The 21,435-nt window shown below is 40.5% G+C and overlaps 1 protein-coding gene across 4 annotated transcripts in view; it reads left to right on the top strand.

The window, feature by feature from the left end:
* The window catches only part of LOC124615914 (protein misato), an 87,937-nt gene that overhangs the window by 25,892 nt on the left and 40,610 nt on the right, over positions 1-21,435 (top strand). For all 4 annotated transcript variants that reach the window (XM_047144091.1, XM_047144093.1, XM_047144092.1 and 1 more), the window contains exon 4: positions 11,874-12,100. In XM_047144091.1, the coding sequence (XP_047000047.1) occupies positions 11,874-12,100 (227 nt within the window). The remainder of the gene's footprint in view (positions 1-11,873; positions 12,101-21,435) is intronic.

The following is a 21,435-nucleotide window of genomic DNA, read 5'->3' on the forward strand; positions in this document are numbered from 1 at the left end:
TTGGGAGAGGTAGTGCTCAAGGGCAGAGAGACCATGGGTATGTGGGATGTTTGTGTAAAGGGATGTAGCATCTATGGTGACAAGAAAGGTTTCAGGTGGGAGAGGAGTGGGAATGGATTTGAGGCGCTCTAGGAAGTGGTTTGTGTCTTTGATGTAGGATGGGAGTGTGTGGGTGATAGGTTGGAGGTGTTGGTCTACCAGAGCTGAGATACGTTCTGTTGGGGCTTTGAAGCCTGCTACAATGGGACGGCCAGGATGGTTCTCTTTGTGGATTTTGGGTAATAGATAGAAGGTAGGAGTACGGGGCTCAGGTGGAGTGAGTAAGTCTATGGAAGCCATTGTGAGGCCTTGTGAGGGACCTTGGATTTTTAGGATTTTCTGCAGCTCAGTCTGGATGGAGGGAATCGGATCCTGGGTAACAGCTTTGTAGGTTGAGGTGTCGGAGAGTTCACGCAGTCCTTCTGCCACATACTCCACACGGTCAAGTACCACAGTTGTGGAGCCTTTATCCGCTGGGAGGATGGCAATAGAGTGATCTGTTTTCAGCTCCTTAATGGCACGGGATTCAGCTGGGGTGATGTTGGGGGTTGTCGGGATGTTCTTCAAGAAGGACTGGGAGGCAACACTGGATGTGAGGAATTCCTGAAATGTCTGCAAGGGATGGTTTTGGGGGAGGGGAGGAGGATCCCTTTGAGAAGGTGGTCGGAACTGTTCTAGACAGGGTTCAACACTGGGTCTAGTATTTGGGGGCTGTGTTTGGGTAGTGAAGTGATATTTCCAGTTGAGGTTCCGGGTGAATGAGAGGAGATCTTTAACCAAGGCAGTGTGGTTGAATTTAGGCGTGGGGCTAAAGGTTAAGCCTTTTGATAGAACAGATGTCTCTGGAGGAGAGAGGGATCTGGATGAGAGGTTTAGAACTGAATTGGGACTGGTGATATGTGGCATTTGACTGTGGTTATAGTTGAGATTTGGTCTGTGTGGGGTATGTGCTGCGATGGGGAGATTGAGTAGGGTGACTAGGCTAGGTTTGTTGGCTATGAGGGGGGTTTGTTGAAGGTTCTGTTGTGGTTGGAGTTTGTGAGGGATAGGGAGAGGGACCCCACTTCTTAGGTGTTGCACTAGCACCATGGATAGTTTTTTCAGGTGGTGTGTGGCATGGAACTCAAGTTTGCAGCTGGCTTCTAGGATGATGTTCCTGAGTGTGTTCTCTAAGCAAGGGTTTGAGAGGTGGAGGACTTTGAAGAGAGAGATAGGAGCTGTTGGGAGTGGTGGTTACATGAAGTAGTGTAGAGATTCAGGACAAGTTGGGTAAGGGCTAAGGATTGAAGGTTCTGGAAGTCCAGGAGAGACTGGTGAAAGGAAGAATTGCACCCAGAGATGGGAACTTTTAAGGTAAGTCCTTTAGGGGTAATACCAAAGGTTAAGCAGGACCGGAGGAAAAGTATGTGGGATTGCAGTTTGGCTACGGTGAATGCATGTTTCCGGAACGAATGTAAATAATGTGGTATAGGATTAGGGTACATAGTGGGTAACTGGTGGGTAGGGAAATTAAATAACTAAAGTTAAAATAGTAATCATAAGAAGGAATAAAACACGGAGGGAAGGACGAGAAAGAAAGAAATTGTGTTGGTAATGTTCAATACCAAAGGAAGACCACTAAATAAGAAAAATACGGAAAAAGTTGACCAGACCTAGCAAGTATGTCCAGATCAGGGGAAAAGAACACACATTGCTCAAAAACTGAGATAGCGAGTGGCTAAAAAAAGATCGCGCGTGCCGCAAAAAAGATCGCACGTGCCGCAAAAAAGATCGCGCGTGACGCAAAAAAGTTCGCGGGTGGTTCAGAAATGTCCCAAAAAAATTTCCTGTAGCATTGAAAGATAGCCAATGGCACAAAATTATCGCCAGTAACACGAAATTGACGGAAATGGATGATACTGGTAGGTGTGGAAGAGATTGTTGGCTGGAGAACAGCAAATAACGAACGTTAAAACTACGGAATGTTAAATAAATAAATCAATAAATAAAAAAGAGAAGTGGACTATATACGGAACAAGATAATCGGAGGAAAATGAAACTAGCACAGTTGGTGACGAAACTATTTATTTATGTATATATAAAACACTGAAGAAGAGAAAGTGTTTAGATGACAGATGTAAGTGATAGCTAACAAAAGGGACAAAACAATGAAGGATGTGGACCATATAGGTGATCTAAATGATAAATGGAAAATCTCATATAAAGATGTGAAACAAATTCTAACAAAGAGATAGAGGGGCTGGCCAGTACTTACCTCAGCTCAGTACAGCCGATAGATACATAAAAAACAGAACCGAAAATTTACATTCCTAGCTTTCGGAACAAATGTTCCTTCATCAGGGAGGAGAGAGGGGAAAGAAAGGGAAGAAGGGAAAGTGGATTTAGTTACTCACAACCCAGGTTATGAAGCAACAGGGAAAGGAAAACAGGTAGGGTAGCAAGGATGGAGGCATGGTTGTCAGAGGGAAGCCAAAGATATTCTACTGTAAGTACTGTGCCAGCTTCAAACCAAAGAGGATGCATACAGAAGTAAAGAGGTATACAGTATAAAGATAAACACAACTATGTAGGATGAAAAGATGCGTGAATGGCTAAAGAGGAAAGGAAAAGAGGAGATGACTGAAGAGTAAATGGGAGTGAGGTAGGTTCAGTCCAGTTTATCTTTATACTGTATACCTCTTTACTTCTGTATGCATCCTCTTTGGTTTGAAGCTGGCACAGTACTTACAGTAGAATATCTTTGGCTTCCCTCTGACAACCATGCCTCCATCCTTGCTACCCTACCTGTTTTCCTTTCCCTGTTGCTTCATAACCTGGGTTGTGAGTAACTGAATCCACTTTCCCTTCTTCCCTTTCTTTCCCCTCTCTCCTCCCTGATGAAGGAACATTTGTTCCGAAAGCTAGGAACGTAAATTTTCAGTTCTGTTTTTTATGTATCTATCGGCTGTACTGAGCTGAGGTAAGTACTGGCCAACCCCTCTATCTCTTTGTTAGTATTTGTTTCACATCTTTATATGAGTTTTTCCATTTATCATTCAAATATCACATTCCTTAGAAATAAAGTTAGAAGTTTTGGATCTCTAAGAGAAAAGTGAGAATATTGTTGACATTTAGTGTGCTTTGGGACTTAATGAAACCACTGTGGGGATTATTCATGATAATACAGAATCAGTTCAAAAAACTGTTTGATCTTCAACTAAATTAAGTATGCCTAGAGTGCTCTAATATCACTCAGAGGTGATGGAAATAATGGAAAAAATGCTGGGTTATTGGACTGAGCACCACAACCAGCAGCATATGCCTCTCACTGGAGCTTCTATTCAGGCTAAAGCCAAGAGCTTGTATGCAGATTTAACAAGAGGAGAGGAACATACAGCACATATCTCAGCAGATCACAACATTAAAAAGACAAGAAAGGCAGCTGCAGCTGATGAAGTTGGATCTGAGGATTTTAAAAAGTGATTTAAAGAAATTATGACAGAAAAAGGCTGTACTATGAAGTGGGCTTATTTGGAAATGAATGCCTAGCCACACACATTCATTCTATTAAAGAAAAAACAGTACTTGGATATAACACTTCCAATTACCAATGCACTGTCCTGTTAGGAGGAAATGGTGCAAGGGACTGCAGATTAAAACCCCTTATAATCTACCACTCTCAAAGTCCCAAGGTGCTGAAGGGTTGTGAAATGGAGTAAAAGACTTCTGCTATTTTCAGTGACTATTTTGTTAATGAACCCACTGCGAGAAAGAAAAAAATCCCTTTCAAAATTCTTCTCCTCTTTGACAATGATCCCAGCCACCCACTTCCCATTACTGAGTCAGATCAAGACACTGAAGTCCTGTTTCTGCCACTCAATACTGCATCTACCCTGCAACCCATGGATCAAGTAGTTATTTCTACATTCAAGGCATACTGTCTGCATAAAACTTTCTCAAGTCTCATATAAGGATGTCATTCAGATGATAGACTTACCTTCACGATTTTCTGGTGACAGTTTAATATTAAGGACAATTGACTTTATTAGAGATTTATGGATGATATCACTCCAGATTGTGTAGTTGGTGTGTGGAGGAAACTGCAATTCAGTGCTAGAAGATGAATGATCTGTGATATCAGTGTTGCTGTGAGAAAAATTTCAAACATGGCATGGCCGATTGGATTTCACAGCTGTCAATATAGAGAATGTCTGTGACCTCGTAAACTCTCATTATGTGTATCTGAGCGATGAAGATTTGTATGTAAGAAAATCCATTATGGAAACTGACTATAGCACCATCAAATTCTTCCAGTGTAGTTGGTCCAGAGGCTATTTAGGTTGTAGATGGACTTTATGAAAACAGTTTTAATGTATTAATGTGTGTTTGAGTATTGTATTTTTGAATGCATTAATTTGGCACTAAAATGACTTTTGTATAAATGATAATGGTTATTTTTAGTAGAACTACTAAGAAACTCTTCTTTTTTAAACTTAGTGTGTGAATAAATGAGAATCTAATCCCCTCATTTTAAATATAAAATGACTCTTGATTCACATGAATTTGGTATGTGCTGCAATTCAGCAGAATGTAACTGTCACATATAATGAGATTTAGCTGTTTTTATAAAGTCATAGTCAGTTTTTCATAGGCTTTTACTTTTGTCTTCCCCAATCAGCAAATCCTTTTACACACAGCAGTGAGTCAATAAAGGCTTTACATCAGGCAACAGCTGTCCTCCGTAGATATGTAACTATAATGAAAAATTTAAGTTTTGCCTTAATATAAACATTATCAGAAAAATGTTATTGGCCAAATAGCCACTTACAGAGTAAAACAATTGTTTGAGTAAAAATATTTTAAATTCTACTACTTTAAATTTATTTTTGTCTTCTAACTTCCAGCCTAGCTGCTGGTGTCAAGTTTAATACCAATATGGCTCACATGCCTTTGTGTGTTTATTCTTTTTATTCACTGGGTATTGAGTGCTGTACTATTTCAGGTATTTAACTATGAAAGTCAACATGTCTGAAAATATGTAGGGTGAGCCCTGATATATAAAACACACATATATACGCACTACCTGACAAAGAAAGTAAAGCACCCAGAAGGGAAAGAGGAAGAAAAATAAAACTTCATGGATTTAGAAGGTATGTGATGTTATTTCACTGATTACAAAATATACACACATACACATTTACAATGAACTTGGCAGTACAAGCCCACTTATTGGTATGCTATTGCAACCCCCCCCCCCTCCCCTTCAGTGATATAGATGCATGCACTGATCTGGTTGGGAAGGGTGTCATAAAGCCATTTTATTCTCTTCTGAGTCAAGCAAGCCTGGAACTGTTGTAATTTGCCCTTGATATCCTGGATACTGGCAGTGGGTCGAAGTTAGAATCTGAGCCAATCTCACACATGTCCTATCAGGGACAGATCTGTGGATCTTTTTGGGCACAGGAGTACCTCAATATCACTCAGACAGTTCATAGAGATATGTGCCTAGTGTGGCCGAGCACTGTTCTGTTGAAAAAGGCTACCATGACACTTGTCACATAAGAGGTAACATTTGAGGATGCAGGATGTCTGTGACATATTGTTGTGCTGTCGGAGTTCCCTCAATCACAGACCTAAAAAGACATACACAATGATTCCCCACACCATGGCACCTGGGGTAATGCAACTGTGCTCTCCAAAACATTGAGAGGATGGGACCTCTCCCCAGGTCACTGCATACTTGCCGACTGTGGCCATCATAGCCAGTGTAGAACCACAATTCATTGCTGAACACAATGTGATGACAATACTAAACATTTACATGCTCACTGATGTTGTGTACATTTATGAAGCTACATTTGTGTCTGACCATGTCTTCTGGGTGTTTTGCTTTTTTCCTCAGGCATTCTGTATAGTGAAGGAACACTGATGAACCAAAACATTATGACTACCTGCCTAATGGCTTATTTGTCTGTCTCCAGAATGAAATATATCACTGATTCTGTGTATCAGGGATCCGACAGTTTATTGGTAGGTTTTTGGATGTATGTGGCATTAGATGTCTATGCACAGGTCATGTGATTCGTGTAAATAATGGGCTGCTGATTTGCATATGTGGTAATGACACCTGATAATGACCTAGATGGGTTGTATATGAATTACATCAAGAGTATTTGGTCACTCAGACATCAATGTGAGTTCACTATAATGCTCCTCACACCACCAGAGCACGGTTCTGACTCTGGGACATGGACAGTTATGCTGCTAAAAGATGATGTCACTATTGGGGAAGACTTCAACCATTAAGGGATGATGGGGTCTGCAGCTATCAGCGTGTCTTTGATTGCTACCACAGTTCCCATGCAAGTGCAGGAGAATGTCTCCCATGGCATAATACTGTTCTCACCAGCCTGTGGCCATGGCATGCAGCATGTTTCGAGCTACTGTTCACTTGGATGACGGCATTTGTGGAGACAACTGTCAACTTAGTGTAGCAAAAATGTTATTCGCATGAAGAGCCAACACATTTCCATTGATCGACGATTGAATCCTGATTATCCCTTGCCCACTGCAGTCATAATTGACAATGTCTTTGGGTCCATATATGAACATGTAGGGGTGGTCTGCTGCAGAGCTCCATGTTCGACAACGTATGATGATCATTGTGCTCTGGAACAATTGCGCATGCACCAGCATTGTGCTCTTTTGGCAGAGATGCCACAGATCATCATCTATCCTACTTTATGGAGCAGACAAGCCTCTGAACCCCACATTCTTTGAAGAGTTGTGAACATCCAACCATTTAGCACCTATTGGTAGTTTCACTGCCCTCCTACCTCTTTCTGTAGATGCTCACAACAGTAACACATGAACATTCTACAAGTTTTGCTGTTTCAAGATACTCCTTTGTCAAAATCACTTATCTCTACAGATTTCCCCATTTGCAGCCCGTGTCTTTCTAGGATGAACTTCCATCCTTGTCTGCTCTGCTTAAATACTATTGTTAGTGCATCACATGCTTGTGATGCCACCAGGCGACATCCAATGTCATGGTGGGCAGTGGCCAAAATGTTTTGGCTAATCATTATACTATTAGTGTTTTAAGCTTTCTGAATATGGTTTGCAGTGTGTCGGAATGACTATTCACATAGCTTCTCCTGCAGTGAAAAGTTTGTTTTAGGTGCAAGTGGTGAAACCCAAAATATTATTCCATGTATTGCAAGAGCAGGGGTTGTTAAGTTTCACTCGTGGAGGTAAGTGGGTAGCCCAAGTCACGGACAGCTAGAAGGCACTTGAATCCTTTATAAATTTCCAATAGTTTACTACAGAAAAATGTCTCATGTAAGGTGGGCAATGTGTGGTGGGCATCAAACCCACAATCAGTGTTGCATGGCATGTAGATGAGATGTAGCTAGCACTCCATATGTCCAGCTCGGATTGATGCAGGGTGACCTTATGAGGCTTGTGTTCCTGGACAGCCATACTGTGTTGGAAACAATGCATATAAGGGATACAGGTTTCCTTAAAGCACATAATAAATGAATCCTTTGCACCAGGGAAATTTCCAAAGTTTTTAAAACAGGAAACAGTTGCATCTCTGCTAAAGAAGGTAATGCAGACGACATAGAAAATTACCAGCCCATTTCCCTGCTGTCACTATTCACAAAAATAGTAGAATTAATTATGATAGATTAATGAATTACTTGAATAAATACAACATTTTAAGTGAATCACAGTTTGGTGCCCAAAATTAGTGAAGTACAGAATCAGCTGTAGTAGAATTCATAAAAGCGATACCTTTGATGGTCTTGGCCAAGATGAGTGCATCACAGGCATATTTTTAGATCTTTCTAAGGCCTTTGATACAACTGACTGTAGGATACTACTACATAAATAAGCTAGAAGCATTAGAAATAAGAGAAGTAGCTAATGACTGTTTCTGATCATAGCTAACAGACATGGTACAAAGTCAAGTAATGGAAACTCCAGGTTGAAATATCATCATATTAAGAAAAGATAGATTGCTACTCACCATAAAGCAGAGCAGCTATGGTGAGTAGCAATCTATCCTTCCCTAATATTTTCAATAGGGGTACAAAGAGTAGTGATAACACATACCTTAAATAAATCTAATTTTTTAGTAAAACATATATCAGAACCAAAACACATTAATGTAGGAGTTCCTCAGCATAGCACATCAGGACCAATACTGTTCCTAATATACACTGATCAGCCAGAACATTATGACCTACTATGGATATAAACCCATCCAGGCAATAGCAGTTTCACCTGGTGAGGAATGACTGCTAGTCAGACACACGCATGGTGGATGTAGTATCAGTGAGTGTGCTGTCCGCGTACAGAATGGGGAAGGCACGCGATCTTCCTGAGCTTGACTGAGGGCAGATTGTGATGGCCCAGAGGCTTGACATGAACATTTCAGAAACTGAGTGACTTGTCCGGTGTTCAAGGAGTGCTGTGGTTGGTGTCTTCAACACATGGTGAAACCAAAGTGAGACTGTGTTCAGGTGTTGTGTGGTTGGGCAGTCAGCCATCATTACAGATGTTGTACACCATAGGCTGGGCAGACTGGTAAAACAGGGTGGGTGGCAAACTGTGGCAGAACAAATATCAGACTTTAATACTGGGCAGAGTACAAGAGTGTCTGAACATGTAGTGCACTGAACTTTCCTAACAATGGGCCTCCACAGCCAATTACCCATGCATGTGCCAATGTTAACACCACAACATTGGCAACTACGATTGAAATGGACACGTGGCCATCAGCACTGAACACTTGTGCAGTGGCAGAGTGTTGTATGGATTGATGAATCCCAATACTTTCTTCATAATGCTGGTCTCATGAACTGACATACGGCCTGGAGAGTGGTGTGTTGACCACAAGCCCTACCATATTCGCATCCAGTGACGCCTGTGGGCTGAGGATGACACGGCTACCAGTCAGTACCGTTGGGCTTTCATGGCCTGTGTGGTGGAGTTTAGGTTTTAGGTGACTTGTGTGTGTCAGTGTGGTGCCAACTTCCTCCAGCAACCTACCAAGGCCTCATTGCTTCCATGTGATGATGCATCATCATTTTTATCCATGCCAAAGGTGGACATACCAGCTATTAGGCTTATATTTACCAAGAGAGAATAAACTTGAAACTCAAAACAACATTTTCTACAAGAAATAAAACTGTGCAATAAATTGCTAAAACAAATAATGTTCTGGCTGATCAGAGTACAGGGTGTTTATAAATGAATATCAGGGTTTTAATGGTTTATAATATTTATTATATTAAACTTACAATGATAAATGATATGTCGAATGAAAGAGCAACTCAGACAGTTTTACCAAGAACCTTATAAATGTTCAATGTGAGCACCATTTGTCACACGTGTATCTTCAGTGATTGTAGCAACAGCTGCTTCAATCCGGTTTCTTAATTCAGGGAGGCCTGCTGGTGGCGGAGGCTCATACACACAATCCTTTATGAAGCCCCAAAGGAAAAAATCGGCATGGCGTTAGGTTGGGTGAACATGGAGGCCATGCAAAGCAAGCCCTGTCATTGTTGTTTGGGAAGAACTCGTCTATAGACTTGATGTGTGCTGTGTGACAAATGGTGCTCACATTGAACATATATAAGGTTCTTGGTAAAACTGTTTGAGTTGCTCTTTCATTTGATATATCATTTATAACTGCAAATTTAATGTAATAAATATTATAAAGCGTTAAAACCCCAATATTCATTTATAAACACCCCATACATCAGTGACTTTACAAGTAGCATTAGTCATGGGGAAAAAATTCTCTTTGCTGATGACAGCAATATTGTAGGCACTGAGAAAACAAGAGAACTCCTTGAGAAGAAAGCAAATGAAACAGTCTGAGAAGTTTACACTTGATCCATAAACAATAAAATGACATTTAACATAAAGAAACTAAAGCCATAAATTTCGTTTTGAAGAGGGAAAATGACACTGTTGAATGTAGATGGCACCTCTATAGACTGTGTAACAAATGCAGGATTTTAGAGTCTTATCATTAGTGTATGACAGCCACTGTCTTTTAGTTACAGACTATTCATATATACACCCATTTCCTAGCTATGGCATTTTTTTGCGGGAAAAAATTACACAAAATATCAACACAATTTTCAGATTGCAGAAAAGGGTCATAAGAATAACAACCAAAAATAGTAGTCAACCTCACTGTCAAGATCTGTTTGAAACACTGAGGATTTTAATTGCACCATGTGAGTGTATTTACCAATCAGTTGTGCATCAAAAATAACATCGATAGTTAATGCACAAACAGCTCTGTCCATGACCATTGAATAAAATCTAGACTGAACTTATATTTACCAAGAGAGAATAAACTTAAAACCCAAAGCAACATTTTCTACAAGGGAATAAAACTGTACAATAAATTGCCAGAGGAGATAAAAGAAATTGCTAAAACATACTTATTTAAAAAATCAGTTAAAAGTACCTGTTAAGCAACATATCCTGCACATTGAATGATTACCAAGATGACATAGAGTAGCAGTTTGGTAAGAAATGCAACACAAATAAATAATAATGATAATAAAACATCTACTATTCCATGTAACACTTCCACATTATATATTTTTTCCGTCTTTCTTTCTTTTCTGGAAAAACATACTGTTCAATGTATAATACTAACACCTTATCTCTTTTATAAGCTCAGCATCTCACTTGTTATAGAGGGATGCTGACTCAGTTTTTCAGGCTGGCAAATGGTAAGTTGTGGTGCACAAAAGGGTTCTGACATAAGCTAGTACTGCATGTAATGTTATGAAACAATGTGTGTAGAGTGTGTGTAGTGTATGCAATGACTGGGACTAAGAAATGAATGAACAGTTTAGCATTAGCCATTTACATGATTAAATAACTTATTTGTAAAACAGTATTGTACACTAGGGATAAACTGAATGAGGTAGCACTGTTTTGAACAGTATGTCCTTGTTTTCAGGAGGATAGATGCTCCAATCTTTATCCAGCCATCATGATTTGGGTTTTCTGTGGTTTCCCCAGATTATTTCAGGCAAATGCCAGGATGGTTCCTACTGTAAGGTCATGACCAACTACCTGTCCAATTCTTGTCATAATAGACCTATAAGTAAATGTCTGTATATGTGAATCACTTTATTTCTGTTATTCTTAAATTATAATACCAAGACATGTTCAATATCCTTATAAAAGAGACCCACTGATCAGTAAAACTACTACTACTGCTGCTGCTGCTACTACTACTACTACTACTACTGCTGTGGTTTGAAATGAAGGAAGATCAATCATGGAATCCGGTGCCAACACATAGCCTACTTCTTTTGAATAACTCCTAGCTGATAACCTATTTTATGTTCTTATACAAGAAATGTACCACAATAAAGAATGTAAAATGCCAACATTGCATGAGAGAAAGTAAAGAGATTTTGGCTCAATACAGAACATCACCATAAAATGTGACAATTAGGAATAGTACATCACTGCCTCTTCTGTGCTTACTGACCACATTCAAGTTATGAAAATTTCTTCTAACTCCAGAGTTCAGATTGACAAACTCCAGGTTCAGTGTTACAATGATAGTAGGATTCAGCAATCATACAGGCAAAGTTTCAATATCACCTAATGTACCATAAATAATAATAAATCATTTCACCTTATGAAAGTCACTTGATAAATTTTTATTTTCCATTGGTTAAAATACTTAAAGTATCTTATATATTTAATTTATTTTTACTGTTGTTTTATTCAGACATTTCTTTCTTCTATGAATTCAGTAAAAAATGTGAAGAATGCTACACTAGTTACTTTTTTTCCCATTACAGCTTTGAAGATTTATGATCTTGATAACGAAGTCAATGTATGGTCAGACTTCTTGCGAACTCGTTATCATCCAAGGACAACAACAGTTATAAATAAATATCAGCATGGAAATTCTGCTCAGACCTTTGATGTATATAATTATGGACTAAGTTTATGGAAGACACATGATTTTGAAGAAGAATTTACAGACAAGATCCGTCAGTTTGTTGAAGAATGTGATAGTATGCAGGTTTGGAAAATTAAGCCCAGTTATTAGTTGTATAAATAATATAAGTTTGGTGCTTTTTACATTGGACCATGATGGTTTAAAAATTTATCTCCCGTTATTTTGTCATATTTATTTTACAGAAAAATAGGATAAATATTTCCACAAAGGATAGAGTAAAATTCAAAGTAATGGCTAATAAAATATTTGCATGAAGGGATGCAGTAAAATTTAAAGTAATGGCTAACATTCTATGCTATTTTTGCTCACTGTTGAAGTATGTTATAGATACACCCACAATGTAAAATATTCTGGCTAGTTCCCTCAACTACTGATGTATTTATTTATTTATTTTATTTATTTATTGTTCTGTGGGACCAAATTAAGGAGAAGTCTCCTTGGCCGTGGAACGAGTCAATACATGAAATTATAACACGATAGCAGAAACAGATAAAATGAAATATAAGAAACATATTCAGGTGACAAGTCGTAAGTTTAAATAAAGAAAATCAACAATGTAACACTGGAATTTGCTTAATTTTTTAGCTCTTCCAGGAGCTCCTTGACAGAATAGAAGGAGTGAGCCATGAGGAAACTCTTCAGTTTAGACTTAAAAGAGTTTGGGCTACTGCTAAGATTTTTGAGTTCTTGTGGTAGCTTATTGAAAATGGATGCAGCAGAATACTGCACTCCTTTCTGCATAAGAGTCAAGGAAGTGCATTCCACATGCAGATTTGATTTCTGCCTAGTATTAACTGAGTGAAAGCTGCTAACTCTTGGGAATAAGCTAATATTGCTAACAACAAACGACATTAAAGAAAATATATACTGTGAGGGCAATGTCAGAATTCCCAGACTTTGAATAGGGGTCGACAAGAGATCCTTGAACTTACAGTACATTACAGTATCTTTCAGTCTATTGTCCACTCTAAGAAAGAAGTCCCCAAAGGTTTGCCTGTAGCTTTCGGAAGAGGTGAAAATTTTTTGGTTGTGCGTGACTGAGTAATGTGTCAAAACTTAGCAATGAAACATTATAATAAACTCCAGTGTGTTCTAGGAAATATGCAGTCTTGGTCTTGCAGTTTCGTCCAAAGCATGATTTTTTTGTGTTATGGATACACCACAGTTCATTTTTACCACACCAACAAGCACAAGACACTGAGTTACAAGGGCTCTTCCTCCCTCCCACCACTAGAAATAACTGCACCGTGCATGTGTCCGGATTGTTACTTACCACCCTGGCTGGGCATACCGTTACCTTCTCTCTATGGCAGCTTCGTAATTCCTCCTTTGCCATCTCGGTGTACTAGTTTCTAGTTGCCGAGATCAGCAATACCTCTTTAGTTTTCACTTCCACAAACTTGCTCAACACTCCCCACTTCACTGGATGTGGGAGCTCTGTGTAACATTTGAAACCTCGCGTTCTTCCCCATAACTGGGAACTGGACCAAAATATACACTCGTGCGCGGTCAGTTGTTTCCCTTACTGTTGCGACATTGTAGAAAAACGGCAAATTTTGTTCACTGGGCTCCATTATTAAATATAACCCTGAAGGTAGTTCCTTCTGCGCCGTGCGCAACCTGCGTAAATATTGGTCCGGCGGTAACAAATCGGTACATACCTGGCCTTGCAGTGCGTGATGCGGTGCTTCTTGCAGATTCATTATTACTCCCTGCACATCTCACACAATGTCAGCTACTCCTTGCAAAAGTCTGGTTAATACCACCCTGCTATTTAGTAATTCTAGATGCCCCTGTAGGGTTCCCAGGTTACGATGTATTACATCTTCTGATGCCTTAGCGTATACTGCTACCTGCCCTGCTAATGCACGGAGCAACCATATGTAATTAAGGACTTCCCCTTCCAATGTCCCTATCTGTGTTGCATGCCAAGCTTCGTTGAGCGTACTCTCCTCTGTGAGTTGCCTCACTGCTTCCACCTTGTTGTTCAGTTCTTTTATATCGCTATCATCTACGGTTCCAAAAACTGTCTTTAAAATTTTTCCCTCTGCATTCAGCCATCCTCATTTCCGTCTTACCTGTAGCACCGCTTCCTCCATCCGTCCTCCCTGCTTCCGTAGCATCTTATAAGCCACATGCAATTTCTTATACTCCCCTGCAGCTTCCTTCAGCATTCCCTTGCCCTCTGCACATTGCCTAAGCTCTTCAAACACTTCCTCAAGCCTCCTTACTTCATTCTGCTTTTCCCATACGTTCCATACCAACCTTAATGCCCACTGGTGACTCGACACCACCACATCTTCCTGCCTTAAGTACAGCGCACCCCCATCCAGGTGCTGCACCTGTAAGGCATCCACCCCAATGATGAAGAGATGAATCACTACCAATGCTTCCCCTTTCGGTGACCTGAGGACAGGGATCACCATCACCCTTCCTCCCTCTTCAAAAGAACTGTTGTCCACAGCAGGCTGTATTCGAAAATACATACAACATATGAAACTACAATGCCTAATTACTCTACGCAAACCCAATGATACGTGGCATGAAAACAAAAAAACTACAAATACTGTACTACTTTCTGGATCGAAAAGCATACGGTACTTTATGCTGTACTGTATCTTCCTGGTTTTCTCTGTGCTTAGCACCTCTCTTTACTCTCTCTTTCTTCTTCTTTCCTTCCTGTGCCACTCCTGGAATCACATCCAGGCAACCCTTAAATGGCTGTAACCACCCACTGTGTACTATTGTTGTTCTAGTTGCCAGCTGAAGCTTAACATTAATGGGGGATGTGGTTTCAACAACTTGGTATGTCCCTTGGTACCTCGTGAGGAACTTCTTTGTTGTCCCTTTTTGCGTATAGGGGCTGAACAGCATTACCCATTGCCCCACTCTATACTGCGGTAAACTTCCTTTCTGCTTTACTGTGTCTTCCTGCCTTTCCTAAACCTGCATATTCGCCTTTTGTACCCGTTTCCAAACATCCCGAATTGTCCTTGCAAATTGACGTACAGATTCACCGGTCCTTCCTTTCTGTAGCTCCACTAAATCAAATGGTGACAGCATTTTAAACCCATACACTACCTCATATAGAGACAAAACGGTATTTGTATGGACTTTTGCATTGTATGCGCACACAATATGCTTCAAATACTCGTCCCACTGATGGTGATCAGAATCCACATAAAAACTCAGCATCATCCCGATTGTTCTGTGTGCCCGTTCTGTCCTTCCATTGGCCTGTGGATGCAATGTGCTCAGCTTCTTTACGTTCAACAATTTACACAGTTCCTTCATTAAATCCGACATGAAGTTGGTCCCTTGGTCAGTAATTATTGTCTCTGGTACACCAAACTTCAAAATCCACTTGTTTGCTAATGCTTGCGCGACCATTGCTGCCTGTTGATTTGGCATAGCCACCATCTCCACATACCTCAAAAAATGGTCTATTATTGTCAGAATGAATCTGTTTCTCGATTGTGTTCGCCTGAAAGGTCCTAATTCATCGATCCCCAGCATAGAGAATGGACCTGTCACTTCCGGCAATCATTGTAGCTGCATCTGTTTCCAGCTCAAATCTGCTCTCTGCACACATGGTATACAATTCTTGACATACTGATCCACATGTACTTTCCTATCTCTCCACCAATACCTCTCCGCCACTTTCCTATTCGTCACGCTACACCCTCCATGACCAGATAACACGTGATCATGTGCTTCCTTTAAAACCTCATCCCTCAACTTCGCTGGCACTACTACCCTTGGCCCTAATTTCGTTTCCCTGTACAGAAGACCATCGTACATATTAAATTGTGGCTATGTCCGATACAATTTACAATCGTTGTCCGTGTCCTGTAATTCTTGCCGACTGCTGGGTCATAACCTATGACTTCTACTTTTGCCGCCTTCCTACTTCGTGCATCTGCATTACCGTGCTTCTTCACAGGCTTGTGCACCACCTTGTAGTCAAATTCACTAAGCCCTACAGCCCATCTAGCGAGTCTAGTGGATGAGTCCTTCAACCCCAACAACCACTTCAATGCAGCATGATCTGTCACAACCCGAAATCTTCTCCCATATAAATAACATTTACAATATGTGATTCCATAGATTACTCAGTTGTTGAGTAATTCCTCTCAGCTGCATTCAACTGCCTAGACGCATAGGCTACAGGATGTTCTTTCCCATCAATTTCCTGAGTAAGAAGACACCCTAATGCTTGATTCAATGCATCGCATGCTAGTATAAACTCCTTTTCGAAATCTGGAAACACAAGAACCGGACTTGTTGTTACCACTTCTTTCAGTTTGTCAAACGCTTTCTGACACTCTTCTGTCCACTCAAATTTCACACCCTTCTGTAACAATTGCGTCAATGACTGTGCTATATCTGCAAAACCCTTCATGAACATTTGATAGAAATTGCAAATTCCGACGAATGACTGCCCTTCCTTAACTGTTTTCGGTTCCCGAAAATCCCTTACAGCCTGTACCAACCTCGGATCTGTTCACATTCCGTCCTTACTGATAATGTGACCCAAATATTTTACTTCTTCTAATGCAAAATGACACTGCTCCAGGCTCAACGTCAAATGAGCTGCTCTTAACCTCATAGAGACTTCCCTTAACCGCTGTCTATGTTGCTCCATACTACTGGAAAACACTATAATGTCATCCAAATAGATAAATGTATAATCGGCTTTATAACCATCTTATTTCAAATAACATACTGTCAAAGTCGCAGTTCGGATTTCTAAAGGGTTCAGATATTGAGAAGGCTATCTACACTTACAGTGAGAATGTGCTTAATTCATTAGTCAGAAAATTGCAGGCAACTGGTATATTTTGTGATCTGTCAAAGGCATTTGACTGTGTAAATCACAATATCCTTTTAAGTAAATTAGAATATTATGGTGTAATAGGAAATACTGCAAAATGGTTCAGATCTTATATCTCTGGCGGGAAACAAAGGGTGTTATTAGGAAAGAGACATGTAATAAGCTATCAGGCATCATCCAACTGGGAACTAATTACATGTGGTGTCCCACAAGGTTCCATTTTAAGGCCCTTACTTTTTCTTGCTTATATCAATGACCTTTCATCAGTAACATTACCAGATGCCAAGTTTGTTTTTTTGCCGATGATACAAACATTGCGATAAATAGCAAATCAAGTGTAGTTTTAGAAAGATCGGCTAATAAAATATTTGTGGACATTAATCACTGGTTCCTAGCCAATTCTTTGTCACAAAACTTTGAAAAAGCATACTACATGCAGTTCAGAACTTGTAAGGGGTGTCCCACGAGTATATGCCTAACATAAAATGACAAGCAGATAGAAGAAGTGGACAGTGTCAAATTCTTGGGATAACAGCTTGATAATAAATTCAACTGGGAGGAGCACACCACAGAACTGCTGAAGCGTCTTAACAAATCTCTATTTGCAATGTGAACTGTGTCAGACATAGGGGATATAAAAATGAAAAAGCTGGCATGCTATGCTTACTTTCATTCCATAATGTCATATGGGATTATTTTTTGGGGTAATTCATCAAGCCAAGCCAAAGTTTTCTAGGCACAAAAACGTGCAGTAAGAGTTATATGTGGTGTGAACTCAAGAGCATGCTGCAGAAGCCTGTTTAGGGAACTAATGATACTAACTACTGCTTCCCAATATATTTATACCTTAATGAAATTTGTCATTAAGAATATATCACTTTTTCAAACCAACAACTCAATTCATAGAATCAATACTAGAAATAAGAATAATCTTCACAAGGATTTAAAGTCACTTACTCTTGTACAAGAAGGTGTGCATTATTCAGGAACACACATTTTCAATAACTTGCCAGCAGCCATAACAAGCTTAACCAATGAAATTTAGTTTAAGAGAAGCCTAAAGGATTTATTGGTGGCCAACTCCTTCTACTCCATTGATGAATTTCTCAGTAGAACCAACTGATTTGTGTGTTTGTGGATATAGCTTCTGCACAAATTCAGTGCAGTAATGTGTTCATTGTAAATAAGAGTGTGTGTGTGTGTGTGTGTGTGTGTGTGTGTGTGTGTGTGCGTGTGTCAGTACGATCTAACTTCTGTACCATTTCAGTGCAGTAATGTGTTCATTGTAAATAAGGATTACAGTAGTTCAATTACATGTTTATTACCCTATAAATAAATAAAAATATTTTAAATTCAGTGCGTTAGTGTTTGTAAAATGATTCTTTCACTTGTGGAAGGTACATTAGCTTATTTGTTTCAGTTGTAAATATTTGTCATGTATTATTGTTTTTCTGACATGTTCCACATCGTGGAGGACCTCCTCACCACAGATCAATCGGAATGAAAGTGGATCTAAACTAATCTAATCAGACACTGCCGTGGTTTCAAACCCCTCAAGACACTGTCTAGTAACCTCTGAAATATTGCCGGAGCGTATTTCAAACCGAATGGCATTCTTATGTACTGGTAATGGCCTCCACAAGTAGAGAAAGCAGTTTTTGGACAATCCTCTGGAGCCACATCTAACTGATGATAACCACTTGTCAAATCCATCGTAGAAAAGTACTGACACTGTCCTAAGTGATACAAAGCCTCTGATATGTTTGGAATGGAGTATGCATCCATTACTGTCTTATTATCGAGGTGTTGGTAGTCACAAAAGAACCTGTTTTTCTTAGTTCCATCCATAGTTTTTTTTTTTTTTTTTTTTTGGCACAATGACAATACCCGCTCCCCAGCAACTATTACTATGCTCTATAATACTGTCCGGAAGCTGCTGGTCAATGAAATCCTCCACAATCAGCTGCAAATACCTCGGTATTCTGTTTGGTTTATGGTAAACAGGTGCTTCATTCCCTATTGGTATCCTATGTTGAACTAATGGAGTTGCTGGTAATGGCCCTTGTGGAAAAAACAAATTCTTAAATTCCCACAATAATTCTTCCATATGGTCTCTGTCTCCTCCTTTCACACAATGCAGTTCTATCGGCAGTTAGTGGTTGATCGCTTCGCCTAACTCTCGAACACCAGTCTTCGTCATCTGGCACATCCAAATTTGCTGCTAAAATTCGTTTCCTCAAATTCGCGTCTACAGCTCTAAAATTATCCACGTTCACAGGAACAACTTGCCCATCATTCCCCTCCTGTACTCGTACAACACTGTGTTTCACGAAACAACCCAATAGACGCAAAACTTCATTATCCTCCAATGGTTCAGTAACACATAGTGTACGCGCAGGTAGATTTGACTCCACACTTGCCCAAAGCGACTTCCCGGTGCCACTAGACACACACTCATACAAATTAAGCCTTAACGCTAATTTAAGCGGTTCAATTGGTTTCTTCATTACGTTGAACACCTCTCGCGACAGCTCTGCATTGAGAACAGTTTCCTTTAGCTGAAGGAACATTCCACCAAGTTCCACAGTTTGTTGTCCAAGGTCAATTTTGGCATGATGTTGATGCAAAAAATCTACTCTAGGATCATGTCGTAGCCCTTGCTTATGCATGTTACTACCTCCATGCATGCATTAAATCGGACTTTCTCTGTTACTGAGCCCAAAGGCATGACCTCCTTATTCCCCACTCCACGCAACCTATAACATGGTGGGTCTAGCTTCCTTTGTCCCATTAAATTCCTAGTAGCCACTGACACTTGTGCCCCTGTGTCCAACAAAATCTTAAAACTTTTTAGTTCCTATGGATACTACCACTGAACATTCCACCTCTGCATATGTATTTGTAGCACTGAAATTAAATAGGAGCTCCTTTAGGTGGGCCTTGAGCCCCCTCTGCCATTAATGCTTGTCCTCCTCTCCTATCTCCACTTCTCCATCCTCCCTGCTGCCGATTTCCACCCCTTCCTTTATTCCTCGGTGACTGGGTACATTGCCCCTGAACATGTCCCATGCAACCACACTTAAAACATTTCACACCCGCTGTAAACACTGTTTGCCTCTCGCGTACCCCTGTTGACACGTCTGATTTCTGCACATTGAATTACCAGCTGAATGGCCGAATACAAATCTTTCGGAGTCCCTTCACGCACTTTCCGTGACATATGCGCTGGTAACCCTCTCAAAAATACATCAAGTGCCCTTTGCCTGGCCTCCTGCAACAGAACACTATTCGCTTAATTGCTCTGACCCAACTTGTAAGTATACTCATTAATTTCCCTTATCCTGTACGCAAATTTCTCCATCGTCTCCCTCTGACTCTTTGACATTGTACTTAACCTCTTTCTCTAAAGTACCGTGCTCTATTCTGTTTTATGTACCTTTGTAAAAGCCCTTCCTTTAACTGCTTAAACTGTCCAGCCTTCCTTAAGGCCTCAGAACACCTTACATATATTTTTGCTTCACCTGTTAATTTAATCACGGCTATATGTAACAACTGCCCATCAGACCAACCATTCATCACCGCTTAAGTCTCCAAGTCCTCCACAAATGAACGCACATCCTCAGATGCCTTGCCAGAAAATGGAATAATCAAACTCGCGTCAGTTGGATCAATCTCCTGCGCCTTAGGCAACAACGACTGATCAGATGCGGTTTCCCGCTCACTTCCAGATGTTAATTCATTTCTCAACTGCGTACTGTCTGCTGTCAATTGTGCTACTTTTTCCAACAAAATCTGTACTGCTTCTGGTTCTGACACACCTCGCATCCCTGACTCTGCCATTGTGATGCTTTCAACCCAGTTATTCTCGAAACGAAACATTTAAGTACAATAATAAACCGACTCCCTACACCTCAGTATCATCATACACTGCTGGCCACCGTAAATGCAACACCCTGAAGCATCCGAATCAAGTGAAATTTATACCATGGGTTTGCAGTGATGAGATATGCAACTGATTAGAATTTCAGCGCAGACGCACATCACGCGAGCCTGTGGCGCCACCTCATAGCGCCATTTAAGGCTTGGTGATTTCGACGAGTGTACGTTCGGCACGTGTGTTTACCTTGTGGTTGTTTCACAAGACGATCAGTTATGCCTCGTAGACAACAGCGAACATCGTTTGATCAAGTATCCGAGTTCGACAGAGGAAGGATAGTGGCTTACCGAGATTGTGGATTATCATACAGAGAAATCGGTAGTCGTGTTGGACGAAACCAAACAACTGTAATGCGGATATGTGACCGTTGGATGCAGGAGGGTACGACGGACCGACATGGTCGATCGCATTCACCTCGGTGCACCACTGCACGTGCTGATAGGCAAATTGTGCGCATGGCAGTGACGGATCGCTCAGTGACATCCCGAACCATAGCACAGCACATTGCGTCTGTAACGCATCATCCAGTGTCTGCGCGTACCATTCGACGCCGTTTACAACAGAGTGGTCTGTCCGCAAGACGTCCATTGCTTCGTCTACCATTGACGCAGAACCACAGACGTCTCC

The sequence above is a fragment of the Schistocerca americana genome, chromosome 5 (assembly GCF_021461395.2).
Source record: "Schistocerca americana isolate TAMUIC-IGC-003095 chromosome 5, iqSchAmer2.1, whole genome shotgun sequence".
In the NCBI taxonomy this organism is placed as follows: Eukaryota; Metazoa; Arthropoda; class Insecta; order Orthoptera; family Acrididae; genus Schistocerca; species Schistocerca americana.